This window comes from Sinocyclocheilus grahami, unplaced genomic scaffold, assembly GCF_001515645.1.
Source record: "Sinocyclocheilus grahami isolate Dianchi unplaced genomic scaffold, SAMN03320097.WGS_v1.1 scaffold211.1, whole genome shotgun sequence".
Classification (NCBI taxonomy): domain Eukaryota; kingdom Metazoa; phylum Chordata; class Actinopteri; order Cypriniformes; family Cyprinidae; genus Sinocyclocheilus; species Sinocyclocheilus grahami.
The window spans coordinates 1485388-1496716 of NW_015505390.1; the positions used below are offsets into that span (position 1 = coordinate 1485388).

The 11329-nt window shown below is 37.1% G+C and overlaps 1 protein-coding gene across 1 annotated transcript in view; it reads right to left on the reverse strand.

The window, feature by feature from the left end:
- The window catches only part of LOC107595950 (calcium/calmodulin-dependent protein kinase type II subunit gamma-like), a 50402-nt gene that overhangs the window by 38142 nt on the left and 931 nt on the right, over positions 1-11329 (reverse strand). Inside the window, exons 3-4 of the mRNA XM_016286552.1 lie at positions 2434-2476; positions 530-625 (exon numbers count right to left, since the gene is read on the reverse strand). Of these exons, the coding sequence (XP_016142038.1) occupies positions 530-625; positions 2434-2458 (121 nt within the window). The 5' untranslated portion in view covers positions 2459-2476. The remainder of the gene's footprint in view (positions 1-529; positions 626-2433; positions 2477-11329) is intronic.

Genomic DNA, 11329 nt, shown 5'->3' on the forward strand with positions numbered 1-11329 from the left:
TAAAAAAAGGGAGGGAGGGGGGGGAGGAGAAATGGAAATTAATTAGACAAAATAAGATTAAAAACAAGAATGAAAAGCGGAAATCAAACAGGAAAAGAGAAAAGAAATGAATAGAGAAGTAAAAAGGAAAAGGGTAAGAAAATGGGAAGAGGAAAGGAAAAGGTAAAAGGAAGGAAAATGGAAAGAGGGGAAAACAAAGAAAAAAGGGAAGGGAAGGGAAGGGAAACAGATAAGGGTAATGAAAAGGAAACTGAAGGAGATGATATGGGAAGTGAAAAAGGAATTGAAAAGGAAAAAATAGAGGAAAATGTAAAAGAAAGAGAACAAGAAATTTCAAGGAAAATAGGCAAAGAGAACAGATAAAAAAAGGGGAAAGAGAAAAGATCAAATAAAAAGTTAAAGAAAAGGGAAAAAGACAAAAAACCAGTGGAGCACACTGTGAATAGAGAATAACAGAATGGGAGGAATATCCAGAGGAGCGCAGAGACAGAAAGGGGCAGAGGAATTGGGCCCCATAGGGCGGCGCTACCTTGTTCCACCAGCCCTGCTGTGGTGCCTGCAGCCGCGGCTACTGCAGCCGCAGCCACAGTGACCGAGGCGGGAGCCGTGGTCTGCCTGCTACCCACTAACACACACAGGAGTGTGTACGTCCATACACACACATACCCACCCACACACAATCACAAACAAAATGAGAGGGAGGAACAAAAAGAGAGAGAGAGGAAAGAGGAAAGGGGGCAGAGTGAAAGAGAACCATTCATTAGTCTACGAGAGAAGAAACTGTCAGTTATAAGAACACGTTAAACCAATTTTCTTCTTTTATTTTTTTTTTCTTTGAAAGACAGGTGGCTCATAACAAAACGATCCCCACTCAAACAAGAGCCATATTTTCACTACAACCAACGTACAACAAAGACAAGACTCTGACCCAGAGGGAATCATCCCTCCTAACATTCAAAACCACATATATTTATCAATGTCCTTTGTTGGACCATCATCTGAAGCGGTTACAAGCAGAGCCCTGGCATCACAGATGAGTTCAAAAGGCAGAAAGTGCTGCGATAACTGCTTGAATTTTCATTAAGGATGCAGTCAAATAAAAGAGAATTGACGGAGAGAGACAGTAAATTACACGAAATGCATGTTATCTTGTATTATGCATGATATCTGTGAGGTCAGAGCTAAGATGCAACTGCAAGATGGAGAGGAAAAGGTTGTATGTAAGTGGTGGGCAGAAAGTAAATATATACAGAGAGTGGTCCCAAAAAGTATGTGGACACTTAAACCACACTTACAAATGTATCAATGCCATCACATTAGATATTGACCCAAGCGGCATTTATAAGTGGTAATTTGTTTAAAATGATTAATGATATTTAAGTTGTAGTTCACAAATTTTTTTAAAATTCTGTCATAATTTACTCACCATCAAGTTGTTGTATTACCTGTATGACTTTTACCTGTATGACATTTTGAAGAAAAATAGTTTTGGGTCCATACAATTGAAGTCGATGTGCTCTAATGTAGACTGGTTCCCATCTTAGTTCTGAGAAACACTCTAGCCAGTCTCACCAGGATTTCACTTTTTTTCTCTCTTTTTTTGTAATTTTTGCATTTAAAATGACTGATTTTGTGGCAGTAATTTCCAGAAATTTGCAGAAACCCTGCATTTTTTTTAAAAATTAGGACAGATTTACCACATTATGTATTATGTACATGACAGAAAAAAATATTGTTACCAAATTATGATACAAAACTTTTAATCAAGATAATTATTTTTAAACAGAAACAAAGAAGCAAATTACAAACAATAGGACAAAGATACAAATGAAATGCAGAGTACTTGAAGTTTTTCACATAAGTTTAATAATCAAGTATTCAGAAATGGAATAATCAAATGTAATTTTTTTAACTTTATTTTCTTATTCATGCATGTTTCTCGATGACACTACTATGTCAATAAAATTAAGTAGCACTGAGTTTTTTGTGATTATTTTGGGGTTAAATGGCTTATTATGCAGGATCATCAAAATGTAATTTTGTTGATTCTGCAATAGTAGACTCTCTAGCATGATTTGTTTTTTAGGTACCATTTGGCTTGATATCTAATGCAATAACATTATAACACTTTAAGTACAACTTAAGGGGCACAAAATCGGTGTATAAATATATAAACCCTGTGTAGCCCAAATCTTGCCCAAAGGACATTTTTAATGAGAGCAAGAGGCTTAAAGTATTTATTTGACAGACAACAGACAACAAAGCACATTAAGGCGGAGTGGGGATCTAAAAGACACAGACATATGGCCCTGGAGAACCATAAGAACATACACAGAACAGACCAATCAGAAAACACACATATTCGTCAACTCAGCTGTCAATCAAAACAGTTCAAAGGTTAATTCGCAGCTTCATCACACCCGAATAACTTACCAGAGAAGTTCCGTGACACAAGCATGGTGGTGAGGATGGCCCCCTGTGAGGACAAAGAGGAAATATAACCTGTGTGTGTTTAAAATTAGAATTGATTGAGCATGTGTGTGTGACTTCCGACTGCAGAATGTTTCTAAATAAAGGACGCAGGGGAAAAAAACTATGTTTGTCTTCACTGGTAATAAGAGTGCGTGTGCGTGTGCGTGTTTTCCTCCCAACTGACCCAGATTATCTATCCTCATTATTCTCTGTCACTGAAGGATGCTAATAATGTGTTATCCCCTCTAGTGCCTCCTGATGCTTCCGCTAGCACACACAAGACATAATCTTATAAATCATAGTGCTAGCAACTCTGATCTATAAGGGCAGGCTAGATATTCATGTTCTTAACATAAAACCCGCGCACATTTTAAGTGTGCATAATCAACCTAACCCAACCCAAATCCGATTCTGTGAGATATTAGTTGAATGGTGGGTTTGGTTGAACTTTCCGACTGCAGAATGTTTCTAAATAAAGGACGCAGGGGAAAAATAAAAGTACACAATACAAAGTGCATTTTGAAGAAAACCTGCAGATAAATGTGTATTTATAAAGTGACATTACAGATATAAGTCACAATCAAACCACTTATACATGCATACAAGACATACAAACAAGCAAACCACATTAAGAACAATTTACAAGATTATTATCGACAGATAAACATGCAGCATGCATTCTGAAGCGGTGTTGGTCCAGCAGTCATAGGAGCTTTTTGGCAGTTACGATAAGCATCCTAGGCTAATTTCTGGCCAGTTCGCACTCTAATCCAACTGCAAAGCATGCCAGGTAACGTGACAGTATAGCTGAATTATGTCTAGGAACAACACTTCCCAGAAGCACACTGCGTTTTAGAGAAGGTCAAAGGTCAGAAGGGAGCAGTCAAATGGCATTGCAGTGCACTCAAACCTGAACATGGTGACTGGTCTGAGACTGGGACCTTGATGTCTACACTGACTCTCTGGTCAATAAAAGCAATCTAGATAAGAGTTACATTGTCATAGTTAATAAAATTTGGTCTATTTTTATTTATATTATTATATAATAATAATTGCATAAGTCATTTTAGTGGGGGCACTGTTGAAGTGCAAAAGAGACATTTGTCTTGATCAATAAACTAAAATCAATGTAGCTCTTTAAGTCAGTCCAATTAGCTCAGTCTTACCTGTACAGTCATGAAAGTGAATTTATTACCAGCAATGGCCAAACACAGCAACACTCAAGCATGCACGCCATGCACTATCACTGTGTGAAATCGGACTGACCTCCCATGCATTTCTGAATCTTTTTTCCACCCATTTTCGCAGGGGGACCAAGAGTTCCTATCAGCAATTATGTCAGTCCCCTTCAAATCGACACAGCAGTAGGCACAGATTTCCACATAGCAAGTTTATGAGCACATACACAAGTTCACACACATCACAATCGTCACTTACCTTCAGGTCTCGGTGCACCACGCCCATTTGATGGCAGTGAAGCACCGCCTCCAGGATCTGCTGGATGCAGTGACTGCATGCAAACAGCAGGGGGCGGAGGTTAGTCTGAGCAGCGCTACAGTCCCGTGCACAGGCCAGGGGTGAGGGGTATTTGGGGCAGGTAAAAATTTAAAAGGGAACGGGAAGGGTATCTCTCTCTAGACTCAAGCCTTGCCTCCATGTAGCTAAATATTAGCATACAATAACTGAAATAATAATAATAAAAAATAAATAAAAAAAACACTTAAACAGTTGCAAAACCGCAAGTTGATTTCAATAGTTAGAATGCAAAACATCCCCTCAGAACTGAAAACTTGTTTAATATAAATTGATTCAATTGTGATCTATTTAAATTTGGGTACAATATTAACATTATTATATGGAGGCAATGCTTTGCATCTTTTGAGTTTCCTTTTATTTTCTTATGCCAACATATGTAGGACCTGTCCCATAAAATTACCGCAAAATATAACAGGTACCAAAATACCTTTTTTTGGATACAGTAAGGTTATTACGATTCTGTGTAAAAGTGGTAAACAGATAATAGATTCAAATATTTACGAATCCAGTGTAAGTTTCCTATTGCTTTTCCACATATTATTGTGTATGAACAGCTTTAAACTTTAGTTTCAAATAATAATAATAAGCCTCAAGGAAGCCTATTTTTTCTTGAAGGCAAAAATCTTCTCATGAACTGCTCACCGAATGGATCTGATATCAACTAAAAAGCCAAAAGAATGCAACACAACTGCATTTACATACACTGCCATTCAAACGTTTTATTTTTTTTTAAAGAGATTAATACTTTTATTTAGCAAGGACACATTGCAAGTGACAGTCAAGACTTGTACATTGTTACAAAAGATTTCTATTTTAAATAAATGCCCATTTTTACTTTCTATTCATCAAAGAATCCAGAAAAACGTATCATGGTTTCCACAAAAATATTAAGCCACACAACTGTTGTCAACTTTGATAAAAATAAGAAATGTTTCTTGAGCACCAAATCAGCATTTTAGGATGATTTCTGAAGGATTATGTGACACTGAAGGCTGGAGTAATGGCTGCTGAAAATCCAGCGTCTATTGGAAAATGGCAGCTTGATTCTGCTAATTGCTGCTTGCAGCTCTACTCTTCTCCTCTTCCCTAGGCCAGTAAAATAGGGTTTTGGAAATTAAACCGAGAAGAAAACCATACAGAGTACCACAGCTGTATCTCTATGCTGCCTTTGATAAATATAGTGTCATGAGAGTGTAATGTGATTGCGGTTTGAGTTTAGGCTGTTTTCATTTTTCTTAAGCAACAAATCAGAATCATTTCTGAAGGATCATTTGACACTGAAGACTGGAGTAATGGCCGCTGAATATTCAGTTTTGCCATCACATGAATAAATTACATTTTAAAATATATTCAAATATAAAACAGTTATTTGAAATTGTAATATTAGTATCAGAGACTTTTCAAAAACAATTAAAAAATCTGACCCAAATTTTTTAATTGTAGTGTAGGCAATAATTTCATTAGAATTAATAATTACAAGTTTTATTATACCGTTATAGCTGTGATTATTATTATCCATGTGCAGTGTGCACTGCATGAGTTTACGGGCATGTGTGTAAAGATAAGGCATGGCAGTTAAGTTCAGAGCTGTAAATTAAAGTATTGCATTTGCTCTCTAAATGTCTCCCATTAAAAGACCACGGAGCATGACATATGGTCACGGCAAGCGTAAGACATTTCTGAATAAAGCCATTTCTGAGAGTGAATCTGTCGGTTTACTCTGCCGTTAAATATATGAATGCATATAGGGACATTTATATATTTAAAAGCATGTAAGGTTTTGTGCATTCATCATAGTGTGTGCGTGTGTGTGTGTTTCTTCACACCTCCCCCAGTGTCAGCTGCTGATCATGGCTGGTCTGCAAGAGAAGATGTGTGTATGACTGTGTGATTTTGTGTGCATGTGTAGGGGTGAGACAGGAAGTGTCACTGTGTTTCAGCACAAAATCTCCATTTGAAAGAACGGCTGTGGACATTAAAATGTCTAAAAATGTACTGAAACTCACTGTGCTGCCTTCTCTAATATTATCTTTATTCCCTGTACTCACATTACTAAATATTACAGTATTCGAGTCTCTTCTTCCACCCTTCATAAGGTAGAGAAGCAATTTAACCACTAACTTTTGCAAGAATCTTCACTGAGAAGTAAAATTACAAATCTACAAATACTGTATCTGTGAAGAGACAGTAAAACCTACTATTGTCTGAAATAAGATAATGATTGGCAGTTCATAATACTGTTGATACTAACTAGTAGAACATACACTTCTCAAAGTAATAACAGAGTAATGACAATAATATAGTTTGTTGAAACATTATTTTTAAGGAATATTACGTAACATTATACAATTTGTCGCCCATGTTTTAATGTTTTAGCCATTGTTGTGCAGCACTTTGTTTGCCAAAAAATTAATTATATTTAAAAGATTAATTAAATTAATAAAGTTTTTCATAATAAATTTGCGTTAAATCATAAAACACAGAATCCAGAAAAATTTAAATGGACAACAATTTCTGGAAAAAATTAAACATTTCATAGGGCCATATTATTGTAAAAATAAATAAATAGATAAATTATTAAATTATTAAAACAGTTAAATGTTCAGACATGCATTTGATTAAAATTTATTAAATGATTAAAATTTAATTAAACCTTTAAAATAGGATCCTATTACAACAAAAAACTGTTTGTCCAGTGTTTTTGACATAGACAACATGGTACATCGCTTTAACTTATAGTAATTTAAGGATGTTAATACAAAAAAACGCCATAATACTATAGCCTAAATATTCATTGAAATTAGAGGTCGACCGATAGTGGATTTTGCCGATACCGATAGCTAGGTTGGACCACACTGGCCGATACCGATTAATTAACCGATAGTTTTAAAATTGATACTAGTAAATAGTGCTTTATTAACAAATACAGTACTGAACCATACTAGTAGTAAAAAAAAAAAAATAGTAATAGCAAATGTTGAAAATAACACTCTAACAAGGAACAATACTTACACAGCTTTCATTAATCTTATTACTCTTATTTTAAAGTGTTACCATTTCATTTCAACTGTCATGCTTAAAGATGCACATCTTTAAATATATACACAAAGGCTATAGCATTAAAATGATATACATATGGATATACTTTACTCACACTTTAACTTCTTCTATTCTTGAACACTTGATGATTATCTAATCAAAATAAAAGCGCAGCTCTGAGTCTAGGAGAACTCACCGGTATCACACACACTCCGGACGCGTCGCGTTCAACTCGAGCAACAGTCTAAAACAGTTTATTTAATCACCAAACGGACACAAGTTTACTTCAATAATGAACAATTTGGCATAGATGAGTTTGAAGTTTGGTGTTTAAAAAAGGGAGCAAACGGAAAGAGAAAGCGCAACCTTTATTATAGCTCTATAAATGAAGCACACAGACTTTATTAGAGCCATAGAAAGACAAACGTTTAGCTGAAAATGCACAATACACAATTCATTATGTACATTAACAATGATTGCGCTGAGTCTAGGAGAACTCACCGGTATCACACACACTCCGGACGTGTCGCGTTCAACTCGAGCAACAGTCTAAAACAGTTTATTTAATCACCAAACGGACACAAGTTTACTTCAATAATGAACAATTTGGCATAGATGAGTTTGAAGTTTGGTGTTTAAAAAAGGAAGCAAACGGAAAGAGAAAGCGCAACCTTTATTATAGCTCTATAAATGAAGCACACAGACTTTACTGAAAATGCATCTTTAAATATTCATTATGTACATTAACAATGATTCGGGACCAATATAATGTAATTTAAAGGAAAACTATGTGAATGGCGCTCTGTGGCGCGGCAGGATTTTCTGTCGGCTGCATTTAAATCCACGTCTGAAGTTTCCCGCTCTGTTCAGCGTGCAGTATCACGTGTCTAAACAAATAGCATGTGCTGTCAGTGATTTCAACCACTAGAGGTCGCTCTCGCACTGTGTAATGACAGCAGACCCTTCTCAGCTGCTCCAGCAATGGACGCAACCTGGAAAACTCCAACAATCAACTATTGGTGCCGATTAATCGGCAAAACCGATACATTGGTCGACCTCTAATTGAAATATAATTTAAGGCATAGTTCTTATCATTTACTCATCCTTATGTCATTCCAAACCTATTTGGCTTACTGTCTTCTGTGGACATGCAAAAAATGCATACAGGTTTGTAACAAGATGAGGATGAGTAAATAATGACAAAATTTTTCTTTTTGAGTGGATTATCCCTTTAAAAGTAATAGTCGAGGGAGCAATAAAAAAGAAAAACCTCACAAGCAAAAAATATCCACAAGTTCTGATCATCTGCATGATGGCATCAAGCGTAGGAAGTAAGGATTTGGGAATTTTGGGAAGGCAGTCAATGGATTAGGGGAAGCCCATGATGCCAAACACAGACGGACAGACAGACAAGACAGACAGACAGACAGGCTACAGCTACAGACACACAGACAGGAGCAAGCAGGGGCAAACAGACAGGCTATATACAGGCAGTGTGTGAGCTACATACTGACCTTAAGGTCCCTGTGCACTATGTCATGTTGGTGAATATGATGGACACTGTCTAGAATCTGATGGATACAGTGACTGTGAAGACAAAACGGAAGAAAAGAAAAAGAAGAGGGGGAGGGAGAGAGGGAGGAAGGGAATGAGAGGTGAAGGGGGAGATGTGAGGATGGATAGAGTGAAATCAAACGATTGATGGAGTGATGGCAGCGCAGTGAACAAAAGCAGTGGAGATGATAAGAGAAAACAAGGTTGAATCGATACACAAGAGAAGGGAGGAGTGACGTATACAGGAGTGACGTATAAAAGAGGGAGAAGGAGGGAGGAATTAAAAGGAGAGAGGGAAGTGAATGTTGGAGGTGAAGAGACAGAACCATTTAGACATGAAACACACAACTGTCAACAATAAGAACAACATCAGAGAGAGAAGGAAAGAGAGAGAGTAGGAGAGGGGAGGTGAGGTGAGGTGGGGAGGAACAGGTGTAGTGAGTAAATGTCTGTGTGTGTGTGTGGATTTTTCCATACATTTCTGCCATATGTACATTAACTGATGGTCACCACTGATAAGCTACCACTAAATATTGTAGAAATTTAATTTGCTTTGCAATGATTTGTTTCGTAAAAAGCGCTATACAAAGACAGCTGAATTGAAAATTTATTTATATATATATATATAAATATATATATATATATACAGTATATATGCCTGACCCAAATCATAATAGCTATCCAGTGAGACAAAAATACAAACTTTCTCACAAGTTTAATAATTGATATGTATGTTTTTGTCTTCCTGTTCTAGTACTTTTAACATTTCTACCTACTCTAGTAGATTTTAACATTTTGAGAAAAAACTGATCCAACACTATGTCCTAACCTGACACAATATGCCAAGTTTTAATGTATGGTTATTAATGTATGGTTATGACAGGACTGTCATTTCACAGAGATTTCGCAGTCGGCGGGGACAACCAGCACAATGCTACAGAAATAAAAAGTAATCAATGTAATAACCTTACACTTGTCACCTGTCGACCACGGTCATGTCTGGTTAGGACAAAAACTTAGAATTTATAGGAAGAGATTTTAATCACTTGTTTCGTTAACACATCATGTTATCACAATTTACGTTATCATATATTTTTCTAAATCTAAACCTTAAAGGCCGTATACAGTGGGTACAGAAAATAATCACTCCCCTTTAAAATAATCACATTTTGTTGCTTTGCAGCCTGAAATGAAGCTGTATTTACTCAGTGCAACATATAACATCCAAGTAAAAGATAAAACAACAACATATCAGAAAAAAAACACAGAATCACTGAGTTGGAAAAAGGATCACCCCCTTGTGTCAGTATTTTGTTGAACCAGCTTTTGCTTTATTACAGCCTTTAGTTTGTTGGGATATGTCTCTGTCTCTACTAACTTTGCACATATAGACTTTGCAATATTTGCTCACTCTTCTTTGCAAAACTGCCAGTAGCCTCTCACTGCAGAACACAAGATCCAGGGGGCGTGGTTGGAGCCACATTTAGGGGGTGGAGATGGGTGGGTTTAGGGATCAGGGGGTGGAGACGGGTAGGTTTAGGTACAGGTAAGGTGGGAGGAGTTGGATCTGGATCCAACCACGCCCCCTGGATCTTGTTTTCTGCAGTGAGGACCATCTCAGAACTGCTGAAGTTCAGTTCAATTTGATGGTGACCGTTTGTGGACTGCAGTCTTCAAGTCATTCCACATATTTTTTTAAGTCCGGGCTCTGACTAGGCCATGCAAGGACATTCAGCTTTTTTCTCCTTTATCCACTGTGTGGTCAGTTTTGCTGTGCGTTTTGGGTCATTGTCATGTTGGAAGGTAAACCTTCTTCCCATTGACAACTTTCTGGCAGAGGGCAGCAGATTTTCCTCAAGAATTTGACAGTATTTTGCCCCATCCATTTTTCCTTCTATCCTGACAAGTGCTCCAGTCCCTGCTGCAGAGAAACACCCCCATAACAGGATATCACCACCTCAATGCTTTACTGTAGGAATGCCGTTATTTGGATGGTGAGCTGTATCGGATTTCTGCTAGACATATTGTTTTGGTGTGTAAATAATTAAATTTTAGTCTCATCTGCTTCAGAATCTTTAAGGTGTGTTTTGTCAAAACTCAGTCATGACTGCATGTGGCCTTTCGTGAGGAGAAACAAGCCACAATCGTGGAGAATTTGTGATATTGTTGTCACATGCACACTAAGGCTGTCAAACCCCCCCCCTCCAAATTTTGAATATTCGTCGAATAAAAATAAAAAAAAAATCCACATTCAAATGTGAATATAATTTAGATATTTTGATAATATTTAAGTGGAAAATTTGAATTTAGTTTTTCAGTCATTTTGACAGCCCTAATGCACACAATGACCACTCTTTGTCAAATTCCTGCAACTGCTTCGGAGTTGCTGTAGGCCTCTTGGTAGCCTGTCTGACCAGTTTCCTCCTGCTCTTTCATCCAGTTTGGAGCGATGTCCTGATCCAGGGAGAGTCTGTGTTGTTCCAAATACCTTCCAATTCTTAATAATAGACTTCACTGTGCTTCTAGGCATTGATAAAGCCTTTGAATTTTTTTTGTATCCATCTCCTGACTTGTGCCTGTCCACAAATGTATCCCAGAGATCTTTGGCAGTGCCTTGCCACCCATAGTTGACTGTTTGCTTCAGTTGTATTACCAAGGACTGAAATGTTCCAGGAAAGCTCTTTTCATGCTGAGCTAATCAAAATGACCACAGCTGATCACAGTTGAA